The sequence below is a fragment of the Fusarium verticillioides genome, chromosome 3 (genome assembly GCF_000149555.1).
Source record: "Fusarium verticillioides 7600 chromosome 3, whole genome shotgun sequence".
In the NCBI taxonomy this organism is placed as follows: domain Eukaryota; kingdom Fungi; phylum Ascomycota; class Sordariomycetes; order Hypocreales; family Nectriaceae; genus Fusarium; species Fusarium verticillioides.
In genome coordinates this window covers 4,589,658-4,607,523 of record NC_031677.1, presented here as the reverse complement: position 1 = coordinate 4,607,523, position 17,866 = coordinate 4,589,658, and the positions used below count along the sequence as shown (strand labels likewise).

General features: G+C 47.8%; 9 protein-coding genes across 9 annotated transcripts; 4 read left to right on the top strand and 5 right to left on the bottom strand.

Moving 5' to 3' along the window:
* Positions 1-1,423: 1,423 nt before the first annotated feature.
* Positions 1,424-3,002, top strand: FVEG_05789 (salicylate hydroxylase; the record flags this gene model as incomplete). Its single annotated transcript, XM_018894022.1, has 6 exons — positions 1,424-1,735; positions 1,797-1,898; positions 1,953-2,474; positions 2,526-2,721; positions 2,773-2,851; positions 2,915-3,002. 6 exons carry the CDS (start codon positions 1,424-1,426, stop codon positions 3,000-3,002), a joined length of 1,299 nt encoding a protein of 432 aa, XP_018750993.1.
* Positions 3,003-3,441: 439 nt separating this feature from the next.
* On the top strand, positions 3,442-3,912 carry FVEG_15726 (hypothetical protein; the record flags this gene model as incomplete). Its single annotated transcript, XM_018904919.1, has 1 exon — positions 3,442-3,912. The coding sequence occupies one exon, from the start codon at positions 3,442-3,444 to the stop codon at positions 3,910-3,912; it is 471 nt and encodes a 156-aa protein (XP_018750992.1).
* Positions 3,913-4,115: 203 nt separating this feature from the next.
* Positions 4,116-5,131, top strand: FVEG_05788 (hypothetical protein; the record flags this gene model as incomplete). The annotated part of the gene is made up of 3 exons (XM_018894021.1): positions 4,116-4,502; positions 4,562-4,791; positions 4,847-5,131. Exons 1-3 carry the CDS (start codon positions 4,289-4,291, stop codon positions 5,129-5,131), a joined length of 729 nt encoding a protein of 242 aa, XP_018750991.1. The 5' UTR covers positions 4,116-4,288.
* Positions 5,132-5,192: 61 nt separating this feature from the next.
* Positions 5,193-6,709, bottom strand: FVEG_05787 (hypothetical protein; the record flags this gene model as incomplete). The annotated part of the gene is made up of 3 exons (XM_018894020.1): positions 5,193-5,294; positions 5,391-6,502; positions 6,565-6,709. The coding sequence occupies 3 exons, from the start codon at positions 6,707-6,709 to the stop codon at positions 5,193-5,195; spliced, it is 1,359 nt and encodes a 452-aa protein (XP_018750990.1).
* A 929-nt stretch (positions 6,710-7,638) lies between these two features.
* FVEG_05786 (hypothetical protein) lies at positions 7,639-9,734 on the bottom strand (the record flags this gene model as incomplete). Its single annotated transcript, XM_018894019.1, has 2 exons — positions 7,639-9,584; positions 9,656-9,734. The coding sequence occupies 2 exons, from the start codon at positions 9,732-9,734 to the stop codon at positions 7,639-7,641; spliced, it is 2,025 nt and encodes a 674-aa protein (XP_018750989.1).
* Positions 9,735-10,763: 1,029 nt separating this feature from the next.
* FVEG_05785 (GDPmannose 4,6-dehydratase) lies at positions 10,764-12,161 on the bottom strand (the record flags this gene model as incomplete). Its single annotated transcript, XM_018894018.1, has 4 exons — positions 10,764-11,169; positions 11,221-11,654; positions 11,715-12,058; positions 12,113-12,161. The coding sequence occupies 4 exons, from the start codon at positions 12,159-12,161 to the stop codon at positions 10,764-10,766; spliced, it is 1,233 nt and encodes a 410-aa protein (XP_018750988.1).
* A 619-nt stretch (positions 12,162-12,780) lies between these two features.
* FVEG_15725 (hypothetical protein) lies at positions 12,781-13,695 on the bottom strand (the record flags this gene model as incomplete). Its single annotated transcript, XM_018904918.1, has 2 exons — positions 12,781-13,025; positions 13,074-13,695. The coding sequence occupies 2 exons, from the start codon at positions 13,693-13,695 to the stop codon at positions 12,781-12,783; spliced, it is 867 nt and encodes a 288-aa protein (XP_018750987.1).
* A 116-nt stretch (positions 13,696-13,811) lies between these two features.
* Positions 13,812-14,460, bottom strand: FVEG_15724 (hypothetical protein; the record flags this gene model as incomplete). Its single annotated transcript, XM_018904917.1, has 2 exons — positions 13,812-13,865; positions 14,176-14,460. The coding sequence occupies 2 exons, from the start codon at positions 14,458-14,460 to the stop codon at positions 13,812-13,814; spliced, it is 339 nt and encodes a 112-aa protein (XP_018750986.1).
* Positions 14,461-15,914: 1,454 nt separating this feature from the next.
* On the top strand, positions 15,915-17,849 carry FVEG_05783 (POT family proton-dependent oligopeptide transporter; the record flags this gene model as incomplete). Its single annotated transcript, XM_018894017.1, has 6 exons — positions 15,915-16,074; positions 16,126-16,306; positions 16,365-16,625; positions 16,682-16,821; positions 16,871-17,057; positions 17,111-17,849. 6 exons carry the CDS (start codon positions 15,915-15,917, stop codon positions 17,847-17,849), a joined length of 1,668 nt encoding a protein of 555 aa, XP_018750985.1.
* Positions 17,850-17,866: the final 17 nt, after the last annotated feature.

Genomic DNA, 17,866 nt, shown 5'->3' with positions numbered 1-17,866 from the left:
GCCATCTTGTCTCTGTCTGCTACGGGAATGTATCTTTCCTACTTGATGCCCGTTATATGCATGCTTGTTTGGGATTGAAGCAAGCTACGGCTATCGGAATATGACCTTTTCACTTCAGGGAAGGTTCTAGGGGTTCTGTTATGTCTGGATGGTTTATACTTAGAGCCGTTCATTTTGCTTTTATTGGTCGGAAGAAGTTCAAGATGCCAGTTGTAGCAGCCACTGTCATGGAGAGAATGTAGGTAAAGTAATTTCTAGGAAGACCCGATTGGCTTGAGAATTAGAAAGTAAGACTGTGCCTTTTTGCTTGGTCTCGTGGAGCTTGTTATTTCGTTCACATGAGGTTTTGCAGATGCGGTTTTCTGCCTCGCTATCATGTTACTGTAACTATCGGTTTATGACTTCATCATAACCTGAAATCTGTTTCTTATTTCTCTTCTTTTGTTCTGGGACAAATCGCTAGAATCTATTGGAAATGATACTTGAGTAACTCCATATCAAGGAATTGACATGAAGAGGATTCACTACCCATTGACCAATCTAGTTGCGGCTCTCTCAGCCCTGTGACCAGTCGGGGCGACAAAGTGGTAATGCTACCCTACAGTAATGACATTCCTCTGATTGGTTGCCCCGTATTCTGTCCCAGTTCATGGGGGTTTAAGAGCTAAGACCGGAGAGGAATGGCCCTTATCTCGGAACGGTAGCGGAAAGGTAGGGGCAATCGCAAGGACCGTTCCGAATCATGGAGGAAGTGACAGAGGGATCAGATATTATGTATCCTATCTCAGTCCCAGACTGACGCTATCGAAGGTAATGATCTCCGAAGGTTGCATCCTGGAGCTCATCTATCAGTTCGAGTGCGGGGTAAAATGTGCAAGACACGACTGTAGTGTACCATCAGAGGACCTTTAGTACACCGACGGTTTTCTAGGACACTTGTAGCAGGAAACGACACCTATGTGGGATGCAGAAAGGACCCCATGACTGCAAAGGGTATCATGAGAGTTTTTAGATTCCGCCGGGGAGTGATCGGGAAGCGACCCAATGTTGTTTCAATGCGCACGGCTGATGGTCGCTGCTTATCATATAGGGGATCATAGATAAGGTGCTGCGTGAGGCTTTCCTGAAGTGTCCGACCACCTACATTAAGAGTATTTGTAAACGGACTTTGACCGGAAAGAAGCCGATATGCTGTATATTCACAGCTCTTGGTCAGCAATCGGGGCATAATCGGGAGCATACTGCAAGTCAGTAGTGGAAAGCCAAAGCCTCCAATGGTTATTTGAAGCTTCAATGGCATGAATACACAAACTATTCTCTCGTAGAAATAACAGAAAGGTTTGATCGTCTGCACCACCGTCTTGTTCCATCGTTTGAACCTTGAAAACCCCACACTTGAATCATCAAGCACCCCGAAACACCAATGTCGACTCGCAGCGGTTGGCGCGCACTTGACGTGGCCGTCATTGGAGGTGGCATCGGAGGTCAAGCAGTTGCTACCTCTCTTCGCCGTCAAGGTCACAAGGTCACCATTTACGAACGCGCTGATTTTGCCGGCGAGGTTGGAGCCTCCATCTCATGTGCTGCTAATGGTACTCGCTGGCTGGAGGAATGGAATGTCAATATTGAGATTGGCGATCCAGTTACTCTCAGAAAGTTGATCAGTCGAGACTGGAAGACTGGTGAGCCTATCAGCGTCTATGATCTCAAGGATTATAAAGAACGATGGGGATATGTAAGCTTCACCCCGACTTCGAGCCTGGATCGGCAATTGAGATACTGATAATATCATCAAGGTCTACTACATGTTTCATCGCCAGTATATGCATCGCATGTTGATGGACAGTGCCCTTGGTGAAGGCGAAGGGCCCCCTGCTCAACTCATTGTGAACCACCAGGTGAGTTATTCTTAGGTATCATAGACCGCCACTAATCACCCTCTACTATTGTAGGCTACCGATGTAGACGTGGAGAGTGGTGAGGTCACCTTTGCAAATGGTAAGAAGGTAAAGCACGATCTAGTCATTGGAGCCGATGGCATTGGATCCACCCTTCGAAGTGTTTTCGGTATTAAGCCCGATCGCAAGCCAGCGACCTGCACATGTCTGCACACCAATGTCGACACTGCAAAGGCTGTGGAGCTCGGCTTAGTTGACTACTCTCAAAACAGCGCGCTAGAGTATTGGGGAGGCTACAACACCCATTTTAAGATCGTTCTATCTCCTTGCAACGGAGGCAAGCTCCTGTCTTACTACTGCTTCTTTCCGCGCGAGGCAGGCGACCTCAAGGCACAGACTTGGGATCAAGAGGCCACTCTAGACGAGCTTCTCGACCCATACCCCGATTTGGACCGGGCCGTCTTCAAACACCTTGAGATTGGGTACGAGATCCGCCCGTGGAGACTGTGGCTCCATGAGCCTTACGATCACTGGACGGAGGGGGTTGCCTGCATTATGGGAGATGCTGCTCATCCGGTAAATAAGGACGTTCTTTCTGTACGTTTCATGCACTGACAGAGATACAAGATGATGCCGGATCAAAGTCAGGGTGCTTGCCAGGCTATTGAAGATGCTGCCGCTATTGGTCTCGTGTTCAGTAAGAAGCACTTTAACGGCGATATTCGCGAGTCTCTCAAAGTCTTTGAGAAAGTTCGCAAGCCAAGAGCGACCAAGGTTCAGGCTGCATCGGCAAGGGCCCGGGAGAACATCAACGAGCGAATTGGTGAGAAATTTGGAGCGATGCTTGTGTGCAGATGCTAACAATGATCCACAGGCTTCTCTAGCAACACAAACACCAAGGTGTACAATGTTGCAACTGAAGATGGCAAATTGACTATCGATGAGATGAATATGTAAGTTGCACGTATAGTCTGAAGTTGGACCCTTTACTAACTCTCTGAAGGTATAACATGAAGGACCATGTTGAGAATGTTTTTACTGAGCGAAGGCTTGGGGAAAACATCAAGTCAGAGCCAAAGGAGGAAGACCATAAGTTCGCACTAGGCAGAGGCACGCTTCCTGTAGCTCAGCCTAACAGTATTTCAGCATCTTAGTTTATATAAGTGTCGTTTTATAATACGGTTGATCATACAGGCTCCACAATGTTTGTCACAGCTGAGTGCAGCTACTGCCCTAGTGCCTAGCTGCCTAAATCCTTCACAAGTTCAGAGTGCCTAGTGCTACACTAAAATCTGACGGGATAACGGACTTTTAAAAATTACCGAATGTCCAAACCACCATAATTGACCCGACGGACTATTCACTGCTTTCCTGAATATCACGCCTTGAGAGATTAAACGACTGAGATTATATATAGGCTAACTACGTGTCCTGAAAACGTTAAAGAGAAGTACTCAATTAAGCACTTCATCTACAGACTCAGAAGTCCTCTTACTAAACACCAATTGAACAACCGAGAACTCCCCAAACTCCGACAAGCAATATGTCCACTACCGACAGTACAACCTTCAAATTCTATGCCTTCTTCTTCAAATGGATTGACCCAATCATTGCTCTCGGAGGAGCTTATCTGAACTTCATTGATCCAATTGGCGCAGTCACTTCATTGGCACCCAACTCAAAATACGACCCGGATCAAGTCTTCCTCTTCCATCAGAGCGGCGGCCTTGCATTAGCTGTTGCTTTTCTATCAGCAACTATTCCCCGTTACTCAAAAGATATCACGGTGTGGAGGATTTTGCAGTTCTCGCTGCTACTGTCTGACCTGGCTGGCATTAGCGGAGTGGGTTTTGCCATGGCCCGCCAAGGGAGACTTGGAGGATCCTGGACTTCGGATGATTGGGGCTGTGGTGGGTCGTATGTCTTCTTGACTTTAGTGAGACTGCACTTTTTAGTGTTCAGCCGTGGTATTAGTGGCATTAGCGACAGTCCGACAGTTAGAAAGCAGAGTTAGACGTGCCCGACATCGAAGGCATTAATTAAGCTATGTCGGAAAATAAGATCCCTGTCCCGAGACTCGCCTGCAGTAGAAGCTGTCATAGATGACAAATTGGGTAAGGCGCAAACTAAAATCCTGTATCTTAGTGGATCGTGAGTCTTAGTATCATGACGCCCATCATGACTCTCATAGAGCTTCCCCTTAGACATATGACGACGAGAAAGTACTAGCATAAGCGTAGTGGCTTTGTTCCACCATTCCCAAAGACGTCACTGGTATGCTAGAGTCTAGTTATATAGCCTAATAGGCCTATTGCAAATAAAAAGAGGAAGGTCTGATATCTTAATCTTTGGACCGAGCAGTACGCAACGAAACCTGATCATCGCTCACAATGGCTAAACCTGTGATGATTAGTGTTTTGGAGTGTGATAATCACATTGATCCCGACAGATCAAAGTGGGGAGGCTATGGCCCTCTTGTTTCCAAATGGCTCAGGTCAAACGATCGTTTGCAGGAACTCGCACAAATACGTGTCTGGGATGTCAAGAATGCCATGGACTATCCGGAGCCAGGGGATTACGATGTGCTCATAATTACTGGTGCACGTGAGTCATGGCCAACACCACAAAATTACTGAAGGACAAACTGACGAATTTGGATACAGCCGCAAACCCAGAAGGCGAGGAACCCTGGTTGGTGAAGCTCCGGGAGTATATCGAAAAAGAAGTCGAAACAGCATCTCATCAAAAGTTTGTCGGCTTTTGCTTCGGTCACCAGATCTTGGCTATGGCGTACGGGCTGTCCGTTGAATGCAATGACTCGGGGTACGAGTTCTCTGCAACAACTATCCAACTATCAGATACAGGAAAAAGACTTTTCAACCAAGACTCTATTGTATGTTCAAACTGGGAATGGATTTCTTCAAATGCAAAGACTTATGTGAACACAGTGTTTAAACGAGGGTCACCAATTTCAGGTCAAAGATCAAGACTTGGGACAACTCCATAATCTCGGCTCGACGGATCATACTCGCATACAAGGTCTCTTTCTTCCTAAACGCCTTTGGTCGCTCCAAGCGCACCCCGAATTTGACGCTGAAGCATTGGGCCAAATATTAGAGTTCGCAAAATCGAAATTATCTGAGGAGGATTACCAAAATGCAAGGGCAAGAAATACTGACAATGTCGAGCAGCAAGTCGCCTTGGATTCATTAGTTAATTTTATCTTAGAATAGAGACAGAGATAATCATGTATTTATAGTTTCTAGATCTATGAAATGCAACGACCTATTAGTTCTAGTATTTTGGCTTTTGGTATCCGACCTGTGAAATGCAATAGTGAAGTAATTGCCAGAGCTGTGCCAGAGCAATCTCGCTGCCATGCTGGACAGTCGGATGCTACGAGGGCCATCAATAAAGTCCAAAGATTAGGCATCTAACCGGACGTTGGTATCTTAATCGCACGAGAAACATGGTGGATATAAATGTACTTACCTCTACCGGTAGGACTGTACTGAGATTCTGATAGATCTGCTCTGTAGATATATTGTCCTTGCGCATGGCTGCATTACTGATTGACTGTAGTGATTGCCAAGCTTCACTGTTCTCAAGCATAAGAACGGCTTCGGCCTCTTTGAGAACCTCTTCACCGAGGCCACGGCGCTCCGAGGCTTCCCATCTTCTTGCACCTTCCAGAATCTCCGCGAACACTCCAGGAAGTCTTCTGATCCTACTGAATCGCTGTTCATGAAAGAGCTTGGACGCTTCCTCAAACTCATCCGCATAGTATGATGTGACTAGATCGTCAAAGCTTTCGAAACCCATCGCGCCGACGCATTCCATGATGTTCTGGAATCTTGCGTTTAGTGATTCTTTGGGCACGGTTGCTGGTGATCTTGAAGATGAGGCATAGCTTGGTTGTCTTGCGGTGGATGATTGGGCTTTTAGTGAATTGGAGTTAGTTAATGAGGGTCTCGGGCTTTTGTCTGGTGATTTATCGCAGGAGCATGACTTTTGTCCCTCCAGCTCTGCGTTTGCTATCATCCATCCAAGATCTAGGTCTCCTTCAAGGTCGCCAGCGATGAATGGGGGATGGGAAGTGGTTGTATCAAAGGTTGATAAAGGAAAAGACTGCAATATGGCAGAACTGTTGTTCTGGCTTACAGTAACATCATCAAGATGCGCTCGATGGAGATATACATTCGCTTGATGAGGCTCAGTTGCGAGGATCGGACGGCCACTTCGCGGCGTATCATGGCCGGGTCCAGCTTGTTGATAAGGTCTTACTGCTTTGATCGCAGAAGGACCTGAGATCCCATTCACAGGACCGAGAGAACTTGCTGGGGAGAGGGTATAATTCGAGCTTTTGTGAGTGGAACTCTCTTGGCTCTTTTCACGGCTTGATCGGGAGCTTAGAACTTCAGGCAATGCCTGAGTCGATCCCTGACTGGTTGTTTCAGGTGACGTATATGATATCCGTCGATGTATAGAGTCTTCATGAAGACGAGGTTGTTCCCCAGTCTCTGGACCTTCTTTCGATGAGTTTGCATCTTCATACTGAGCCACCTTCTTTTGCAGGTCGGCAATCCGGGACTTGACGCGACGACCTATTCTCTAGTTCGTTAGCAAGTACCGCAAGCCAAGGCAATCTTGGAGGGGTCAGCCTTACGGTAACTTCGCTGGGCTACCCTATTCTGCAGGCGTTTCTTGGCCCTTGGGTCCGTGTCCCCTTGGCATTCCAGATCGCTAACGTTGGCATTGGCGCCCAGAGATGCAGTAGTTAAAGATGGGTTGCTTGTGAATACAACGTTCATGGTTGTGCCTGATTAAGATGCAACCGACATAGTGTACCCAGAATTTCACAAGCCATTTAATCGATCGCAATCGAAAGATAAAGGACCTCTCAATACAACCGGCTTTTGAGCACATTTGTGCATTTTGAAACCAGTAACAAAGCACGTGAGCATCATTTCCTTTTCGAAATGAACCAGATGCAACGTTAAGGCGTTTTTTCTGCAGCTTACGGGCAACCTCAAAAGTTCCAGCCCAAATCACTTGCTAACCCACTGACTCTCCACCAAGAAGGCAACTCTGGCAGATCGAGAACGCTCCTCGTGTGGAGTTTAGCCGGGGTTTTCAGAGCAATTCTTGTTTAGCCCCCAGAGCGCGCTGCATACGCCATACGAAGGATCAACTACGCCGGAGTCAATTTCGTAAGAATCGGAAAGATCTCATTTTGACTGGTTCATCCTGTCCTTTTTCATGTTACACAACTTGCGTGACCTGGCTGATAATTGCGGGTCAAGTCAGCATGCCGGTTGTCTATTCCGGCGCATCAAGGCCAACATAAGCTTGATTTTTGTGTTATTTACAAATTGTCGGCATATTTTACCTTATTTCATTCAGTACTCGAAGGATTATATGCGGCCCGACCCGGCTTGGAAACAACTGTCAGCACAAAAGTTCCGAGCAGCCTAACCCTGAGAAGATATTTGTTCCGATGAGGCAATCACCGAGCTTACGCGCTGATTATGGCGTCATGGTCGGCTGGTCGATCGATACGTCCAATTATGCTTGGAATTATGCTTCAAGTCCTACTGGCATGACCAGACATTGAGTCATGCTTACATGGGGGAGGGCATGCAAATGACTAGCTTTAACCGACCACTACAGGAGAGCTCAAAAGTAAGACAGTGAGGTTGAACTCAAATGCTTGATTGCTGACCTTATCTAACTAGTATTCTCACACCTCATCCAAAACGTCCCTGCAAGTTTGAATGAGGCGATGATAGGTCTGCAGCACCTTTCGCCGATCAGTCCTGGACTGGACCAAGAAATAAGCCAGAAACTCAACACCCAATGGTGGTGACACGATAGTGCCAGGCTGTCTAAACAGCTCGGACCTATAGACTAACGGAGCAACGTCTGGCATTCTCTCTAGGACTTTGCTACAGAACCCTGCCGGTACCAGTACATTATGGCGGTGAATAGGGATCAAGCAGTTCGCGCTCCAATACTGTGTCACAGATAAGAAAGGCTTACACATCGCTTTGAAGCGATCGCCATCCCGTAGGCATTGGAGCAGCTGCAGCGCGCAAAGATCTACCCCGTAAGCATGAAGGGTTGAGAATGCGCAATCTAGGCCCGGAGGGCGTGCGTTGACCTCAATGAGATACACCTCAGGGACGCCTGGTGACGGGCTGCCTGTATCAGCCAAATCGACAAGACCGTCGATTTCCTGGTATCGCATGCTTGAGTTCTGGACTCTAGCCTCAACGTGGAAGACGCCATTGCGGAAACCCAGTTTGAGCAGTGTTTGATGTAGTGACGACTTGATCAGTTCCTGCTCCTTCTGACTCAACAGCGTTGGTGATACCATGACAGTCTCCCCAAAGTTGTCCGCAATAGTAGCATCGATGGCATCAGCTGTGCAGGGGAAATCATCGGTGATCTCTGCAAACATAAGCTCACCGTCCCAGAGAGCAATGTTGGCATCTATCTCTGGCCCACTTATGTAAGTTTCGAGCAGGATCCCATATTTCGTGAGGCCATCGCTTTCGAGCTGGTCGATTGCTTCTCGGAGTTTGTGGTGATTTTGAACTTTCTTGACACCCCGGGAGGCGCCACCACGGCACGGCTTTATCACCAGAGGGTACTTCAAACTTTGCAACGTCTTAGAAATCTCTTCATTATCCAAGTCCGCGGCGCCCTCCAATCGAAAAGACTGCATATTAGGCGTATTAAGAACCTTGCGCGTCGCATCCTTGTAGTGAGCGGTGATTATTGACTCGACAAGCTCAGTTTCAAGCTTCAACATTTCGGCTGCCTTTGCGGTGGCGATGACATACTCATCTGAAAAGGTGATAATGCCATCTATTTTGCGGCTCTTGACAGCTACGGTGAGACGTTCAGGCAAACTGTCATCACTGGTCATATCGACAGCAATAAAGTCGTCCCGCAGATGACTGTACTTTGGGCCCTCCATGAAATGGCCAGGGCGATCAAGGACGATGACGGCTATTCCAAGCGCTCTAGCCGCGTCGAAGGGCCCCTCTGAACCATACCCCCCTGTTGTGCTATCAAACAGAGGGCGACCGCCGACAACTGCTACGGTCAGTGCTGTAGCTTTGTCTGGGAGTATCCAGTCAAAGGAAAGCCTCTCGTTGACTTCCCGATCGACAAGGTCAAAGACTTTAAGGCCATCAGCCGATTGGATGGATGTTTTGCAGATCAAAGCTCCGGGGGAGGACTGTAAAAGAGAAAGAAGATCGGTTTCTGTTTGAAGTGCCGCGGGGTAGGGCTTATCCTCAACTTGGAGGGGAATGACGGATTCGACACAGTCAGAATGTACCATTCTCAACTGCAGAATATCACGTCGACAGAGATAGCCATTGCGTGGGACCAACAATACCTTAATCAGAGCCTCGATGGCGCGATTTGGTCTGCTATTCTCGGCGTACGGCAGCTTTGGTGTCACACATTTGTTGATGATAATCCCCAATGGCGTATCAGTACAGTCAGCGAGACCCTCCGTTCCATTGGTTGTGCGGCCATTCGTCTCGGCCTTCTCCGAGGACGTGATATTCAGGATGAGATCGATAGATTTGTAGTACGGATGTGCATTTCCGTTAACTTTCTTAGGCAAGAGAGGGGGCGAGAATCTCCAACGGCACTCAACGTTCAGGGTGGCTAGTAAAGAGGAAAGGTAACATGTCAGCATAAGATACTCATGACTAGTGGAATCCCCAAGGGCAGCTTACAGTCACTTTCGAGAGTCTTGATCGAAAAGGTCTCGGAGAAAGATGATCCATCCATCTCAGGTATAAACTGGCATCCCATCTTAGCCGCAGGTACTGAATCCTTTAGCGATCAAAGGAACTTCACAGTAGGGGAAGGATTATGAAATAGTAGTGTTTTGTCTTTTGTATTGTCTATCGTAACGGATTGGTGCCCCTCGTTTTATCCATAAGTGAAATTCACATTCTGACATTTGCATGGCAAACGTAGCTACATCAGACATCATACTTTGATCCCCGCGCTTGTAAGAGATTTGTCAAATCTCTCTCTCGTAATAAAGTGTTTCAGACACCTGCCGTAAGAAGAGCTGCCTTGTTTACCCATGATCAGCATTGTTGGTCAGATTGGAATGGCGGTGAAACGTAGAGACATCTGATACATTGGTCAAGCGGAATTACTGCTCACTTCACAACCAACGATGTCTACAGCAAAATATGAGTTATTACGAAATCTAAGAGCCCTACCCTAGGTTACTCCATTCAGCGTTACTAACCAGGGTGTCGTATCCACATCATACACCCACACACCTCATTTTGAGGGGGGATCAGACAAAAGGTACCTTCCCCATAAGGAGTGCGGTGCGGCACAAACGTCAGCTTAGTTGTACAGATGAGACTAATCACAACTTCCGTAAAAGGTAACATGGCACGTTTGTGTCACCACTGGGGAACGAGAGAGTTATTACGCGTAACCATGAATGACCAATCAGAGCTGACCAGTACCGAGGGCAAAAACACTCTCAATAAGGCAGAACAGGTAGTTTACGCCATTCTGGTCATTTTTGAGCATACTGAAGCTGAAAAAGTCCCTTGTCGATTATCAAGCGAGGGCATGGGTAGCGGCAACTACAGGCTGATCTACATTTAGTGCTGACGGTAGGGCTCAACTTGAGAAATAGGGGCCTGTATCGCTCTGCTGTGTGTTGGCACGTTATAAGACAACTGAAGAAGTAATTGCGAAAGAAATAGAAGATAGTCATATGTATTGGTTTGAACTATCTCACGGAGATATCAGATAGAGAAATCTAGAATGAATGACTATTGCTTTAGAAGCATCAACAAGATAGCTAGACTAAGCCTGAGTTGTACCCTCCGCGTCAACCCCCTCAACGTCCGCTAGGTTGATCTTCTCAGCCCCATCTGAATTCGTAGTGACACTGTGGGCCACATCAACCGACTTGGCAGGACTATGGCTCACGACCCCATTTCCGCTAGCCGCCTTGCCGACCACCCAGTCCAAATAACTATTGGAGAAGATACGGCCGGTGTTAACGGCGTCAACGTCGCAAAGGACCATTTCTTCAACCAATGCTTCGAAGCTGTATGTTGGCTTCCATCCGAGCACTCTTTTCGCCTTGGCTGCTGAGCCAAGCAAGTTCTGGTTATCAAGTGGTCGGTAGAACTCGGGATTCACTTTAACGCGAACCTTTCCGTTAGCTGAGTCAATGCCGACCTCTTCAAGACCGGTTCCAGTCCATCTAGTTGATGTGTCAGCCACTTTAATCGCACGATGGTGAAGAAGAACTTACTCAATATTGACCCCGATGACCTTGAAAGCTGCCTCGACAAAGTCGCGAACGCTGTAGGATTTTCCACTCGAAAGAACATAGTCGCCTCCGACTGGCTGTTGCAGCATCAGATACACGCCTTGCATGTAATCCTTTGCGTGGCCCCAATCTCGGACCGCGTCGAGGTTTCCTAAGGAGAAGAAGTCTAGCTTTCCACAAGCAATTAAAGCTACTTGTGTAGTAATCTTTCTCGTGACGAAAGTGGTGCCTCGTCTTGGTGATTCATGGTTGAAGAGAATACCGTTCGAGGCATGAAAGCCGTATGCCTCTCGAAAGTTGACAGTAGTCCAGTACTGGAACAACTTGGTGACAGCATATGGTGATACCGGGTGGAACGTGGTCTCCTCTGTTTGTGGAGCGGGCATGTCTGACCCAAACACTTCCGATGAACAAGCCTACACGAATATGTTAGCTGTTTTGTGTTATATGTGTGATGCGAGATAAAGGAACGTTACATTGTAAAACTTTGTCGACTTGTCCAAGTCCAGCATTCGCATGGCTTCAAGAAGACGAAGTGTACCCATAGCATTGGTGTCACTAGTCTGCAGTGGAGTGTCAAACGAGACAGCCACGTGGGACTGAGCAGCAAGATGGTAAATCTCATGGGGATTGATGCTGCCCAAGATCTGGACGAGACGACCCAGGTCGGACATGTCGCCAAGGTGCATGGTCAACCCAGGACGGAGTGGCTTGCTTAGAGCTTCCCGTCTGGAAGCAGTCGATCGTACCAAGCCATGAACTTGGTAGCCCTTTTCCAGCAGCAGCTCGGAAAGATACGAGCCGTCTTGCCCAGTAATTCCTGTGTCACATATTAGATACCCAGATAGCTACTCGTGAGGTGTATACCACTGACCAGTAACAAAAGCCACTCTGGGTCTGAAGTAACCGTTCAATACTGCCATGGTTTCTGGTGTAAGAGGTGGATATGGAGTATTCGATAGCGCTTTTGTCAAGGTTACAAGCTTCAGATGTTAATTATTTAGACACATGTCATTATATACCTGTAACCCAGAGCTGAATCTGGCTGCTGGGTACAGGGGCATCGTTCATGATGATTCATCCGTCACTTGAACTTTGCCAAGAAAGCAAACACATAGGATTCGCACGCGACCAGTCACCCAGAACAAGCACTCCCATCTCGCCTTCAGCCACTCTACCAAGCAGTAAGCCTCTTGTCATCCAGCTCTTTGTGTAATCCAACATCAGGCTGCGCCGTACGCTGGCCGGGCGCCTGCTGGTTGAGTCAGTATCGATACAACAGAGTTTCCTTCCCAATCAAGGTTCTGGACCTTTCATCTGAGATCTGTCAGCCTGTTTCCCCAGTTGTCATGTCAATCTCCGCTTGTGGCAGGTGGGCATGCGACTCGTGTACCAAATTAAGCTTACGTTAGGAGATATGCACTACCATGTGACGAAGAGGCTTTCAGGGAAGTAATGTGCGTATTACGTAAATAACGAATCCTTGACTAAACACAAGTTACTATTCCGGTAATGTGACAATAGATTATTCTATCGACGAGTCTAATCTCCGCGTAGTACCGGCTCCAGGATGCTTAGAAGATCAGTGGTGCTGAGCTGGCTCAAGACCTCTTCATCCAATGAGTGTCTCTCGAGGAGGGCCCGCCTCATGGCTGTCGAGTTGATATCAGACCCAGTTGGTCTCTTTGCAAAGTCCAAGTAGTAACCCATAATCACGTGACCGAGGCTATCAGTACCTTGACAAGTCCATAGCGTAGCCTCCTCCGCTGCTTCTTCAAGTTGCCCATCTGGAAGTGTCAGAAAGCTCAAGCAGGAATTCTAATCATGTCACTTACTTTGGTCACTACATGTCATCTGTTGCGGAAGCCATTCCCCAAAGCCCTTCCACTTAGTCGGCTGTCCGTCTGGTAAGAATTGAGAGGGTACATGCCGTGCCTTGTTGGTAACAAGTATTCGCGGCAGCCTGTAAGGCAGATTGTTAAGAGCATCGGCCCTGTTGAGGTTATCCGGCCCAATGAGATGCGAGAACACAATCTTGTAACCATCCGCTTCGCAAAGCCGCTGCGCCGCTTCCATAAACGTGAAAAATGGGTACCATGTCTCTGACCATATCCAGACTTTACTTCTGGGCACCTGCGGCATCTCAGCCCAAAGCGCAGCTCTCGTCTTGCGACTCATGAAGAACTCTGGGTGACTGTTTTTCAGCTTATGGCGTAGGTGGAAGTCCTCGCTGGGGAGAACCACCATGGCGACGGCATTGACGACAGGGTGCAGTGCTGACAGCAGAACGTCCAAGTGTCCACGGTGCGGGGGGTTGAAAGAGCCACCGTAAACCAGGATCAGATTGTCCTGACCTTTCTTGAGGTGACCATCAAGTTTCTGCAGCGGATCGAGTGCGGCTTCTGTAGACAAACGCACCTCTCTGTAGGCAGATTCCAAGTAGGGCCGAAGAGACATAATGGCGAAGATTTGAGAACGAAGAGCGGTACCAAAAGAATGAGAATAAATGTTTGGGCTGAATTTTTGGTGGAACTGAAGAGTTTTATGTTTCACGAGAATGTGTAACGCATTTTCTATTGGTGTAATCCCTCTATCAGCCTCTTGAGAGCCCTAACTAATCCTTCACCCTGCACATAGTCAGCGCCCGTCTGTCTGCTTTGTTTGTCTTCCCTACATCGCTTGACTTTCGCAGTATACAATTTACTCTGAATCACGTCTTCTGTCCCCTTTCCATCCATTTCTCCACCCTTCTCCAGGCTGCCTACCGACAACGATACATACTACCCTAAAATCGCATCATGATTCGACATCCACCTCTCACCACAGCACAGCTCTGATTGGCATTGGTGAGTGCGACCAGCACCCTGCAAAAACCAACATGCTTACAGCGGGGATACTGTAGGCTCCATCAATGTATAAATGTAGCCGCTTGCTTACCATGGCGGCGCTGAACATGAGCACAACAATAATGGGTGGGTAATGAGAGCCAGAAGCCAAGTTTGTCAAACAGCCTGTCCACTCCGCAACAGCAACCGCTGTAGAAATGAGAAGAGCCGCATATGCTGTAGGAAGACCCTCATGGTACATCGCTTTGCCCTGATCGCTCTTGGGCACCAAGTGCGCGGCAATGTTGAATCTTGCGAGTCGAGCAACACCTGCACAGACAAAGACAGCCAAAGCTAGCTGATCGGCCACGGTATCAAAACCAGCAGAATAGATCATGACTGCCGGCGCCACGCAAAAAGAGATCTGGATACGAATGCTAAGTACTGTGTCCTATGCCTCGCCGGGGTAGACAAAGTATTACTTACCAAGTCACAGAAGCTATCCAATTGTTTGCCCATTTCGGAACATTCATTCCTGGCCCTTGCAACAATTCCATCAAAGCGATCAAACTCGTAGCCGAGAAAAATGAGCAAGTGTGCCGAGAGAAGTGATTTCTCCATCGCACAGAAAATGGCGAGAACTATTTACATGAGTTATTTACCAAGTATCATATGGTAAGAAGTGCTTTAGAATACCTACCTCCGCAAAAGCCTGGATTGTCGGGGAAGACAGGTCAATTTCATAATTCCTAATTGTTAGTTGAAGGTTGTCGAGATACTCACCATTGGAAAGAGTGATGTAGTCAGCTACTCGCAGTCGCCTGTATTTAGTTAATGCCAACTCCATACGACTGCGCGAGCGATGTATACCTCAGCATATCGTAGTTCATAGGAACCTCTGTTGCCATTTTGAATTATCGCAAGTGCTTGTCCAATTGGAAATGGTTTCTGTTAGTCTCGACACCGCTCGTCTTATGCTAGCAAGAGAAATACAGCGACTGTAAACGCGAGTGGTCAATTTATGCTTGGTTGCTATACTGAGGAGAGCGTGTATCACTGGTCAATCATGGAGTAGTCTACTTCCACCAACTCCCAGCTCTGAATCGTCCCATTTCCAGCTACTAATCACTGCATGCATCTTGATAGAGGTTGTTTGGGGTATGATGCACGATTAGTTGGCTTACGAAAGCTAATGACTACGGTTGAGGCGACAAGAGAGAACGACTCTCGTAATATTTCCTTCCCAGAAGGGTAAGTGGTCGTGCTGGGGCAAAATCTGACGTGATGGCGATCGATCAACCGCTAGTGGGTACAATACTGAGTGACGGCACACGAAAGCCCTGGAGTAAGCGTAGAATAAGCTCGATATGGTCATAATTTACAGTACCTTTGTTTTTATTAACAGGCTGTGGTTATTGTCCACTACATAATTTACTCAATAACATTCTCACCCAGGACAAACGTGAGTAGACTTCCAATCAGATCCTAAATGCGTCGCTTCACATGCAGCCATAGCCCCAACGCGCATTTCCACGTAACATCTGCAGTTGGTTGAGGGTACTGACGTTCAAAAGTGCCTACAAAACGATTACCAGATTTGTAAAGTGATCCGAACCGACCAACATAAATGTAACGTCTTCGGACCCTGTACGTAATATGAACAGGGCATCAGGATTACCTTGCAACCCACGGTTTGTGCCGCAATCCTTTGTGAATACCTGTCAGCGTTTTAAGCGCAGTTCGGACTTGGAGCAAGGCTGTTCATTCAAGCATCACAGCATTCTTATAGTTATTTTACAATTGTTTTACACAGAGCATCTATACAGTATTTTCCCCATTGGCGGACTCATCATGGTGACTCAGTATCCCGAGCACGAAAGGCTGGACGCTACAGAAGAAGAGATCAAAGAGCTGCGGCACGTTGTAGACTCAGTTTCATTGGCCGTTTGGGTCGCACTCGTCGCTAATGCTACGGAGAGATTCACCTTCTATGCCGTAACAACGCCATGGCGTACGTATCACCGATGCACGCTCTCTCGTCGCTAACTCACATTGCGCGCAGAGAACTATATCCAGAACCCCGCTGATAGCGTCGCTGTTCCCGGCGCTTTGGGATTGGGGCAGGCAACGGCTACAAACATTACGAGTGCATTTCTCTTCTTGAGCTTTCTTCTCCCGACTGTTTGGGCCATTATCTCAGACACATGGCTGGGGCGTCATAAAACGCTCTGTTTGAGCTACTTGTAAGTTCGCACGCATCCTTAACGGCCAAAGTCTATCAGTACTGAGTGACGACTGCAGCTTGAACTTTTGCGGGTGTTTGATCATCTTTGTCACGTCGCTCCCAGCCTTTAGCCACTCCCAGATCACTAAGGTGGTGGGACTGGGGTTCGCCATGATTGTCCTTGGAATCGGCACTGCGGGCGTAAAGGCAACCGCCTCTCCATTCATTGGTGACCAATACGCCGAAGCTGCTCCTCAAGTAATCACCACCAAGAAAGGGGAGCGCGTCATTGCAGACCGGGCCCTCACACTTCAGTATATATACAACGTGTCGTACTGGTAGGAAGTTCTTCAAGAAAGAGTACACACAGAATTCGCTGACACTTTTGCTGCAGGTTCACCAACATAGCAAGTTTATCACTTGTCGCATCCACCTACTTGGAGAAGCTAGTTGGGTTTTGGGCTGCGTATCTGCTACCTCTTTGCGCGACCTGGACACTGGTACCTTTACTCCTAATCTTTCATAAATTCCTTGGTAGGTTTTCCCCGATCCTGAGCTGGTACCGCTCGCTAAAAGAAGCAAGTCAAACAAAAACCTCAAGCAAATATCCTCCCCCGCGCTTCCCGAGTTATCGTGTGCGCAGGAAGAAACAGGTTCAACTGGGAAGCTGCTACACCAGTATACCAGTCGGAGAAGTTTGGCCGCCAGGTCGAATGGGATGACAAATTTGTCTTTGAGATCAAGAGAGGTCTGCAGGCTTGTAAGGTGATGTGAGTTCCCCTTCCCTTGGTACGCTTCTTGAATCTCTGTTGATCGATAGAAGGGCCTGTTTTGTGCCATTCCATCTCTGTATGAATCAGATTACAAACAATCTTGTTTCACAGGCAGGACAGATGAGGCTCGGTGGCATCCCTAACGATACTATCCAAGCTCTAAACTCTATCGCTTGCGTGCTACTGGGACCAATCATGCAGAGATTTGTTTATCCGATTGTCCGCGGTCGGGGATTTGCTTTTGGCCCAATCGCGCGTATAACATGGGCTTTCATCATGATGAGCACCGCAATGGCATATGCTGCTGGAGTTCAAAAGCTCATTTACACCAAGGGGCCTTGCTACGATAAGCCCTTGCAGTGCGAAAAGTCGCCCAACGACGTGAGTGTTTGGATCCAGTCGCCCGTCTACTTCCTCCTCGGAGTCGCTGAGATCCTGGGCTTCACGACTCTTGCCGAGTACAGCTATTCTGAGGCACCTAGGAACATGCGCAGCTTGGTACAGGCAATGGCCCAGTTGAGTTCAGGCGCTGGCTCTGCGCTTGGAATGGCATTCTCACCATTGTCAAAGGATCCTCAGATTCTCTATCTCTACACCGGTTTGTCTGTGACAATGATTACCACGGCGCCGACTTTCTGGTTCATGTTTCGTGCGTACGATGATAGAGTATTTGAAGAAGCGCACTCCAGCGACGATGGGAGTAATCAAGCGGTAGAGCCAATGGTTCCCGGTCCATTTGATGCTTCCGAAACAGGAGTGAAGGGCGACGGTGCCAAAACATCTGCCTAAAATCTTCAACTAGTATA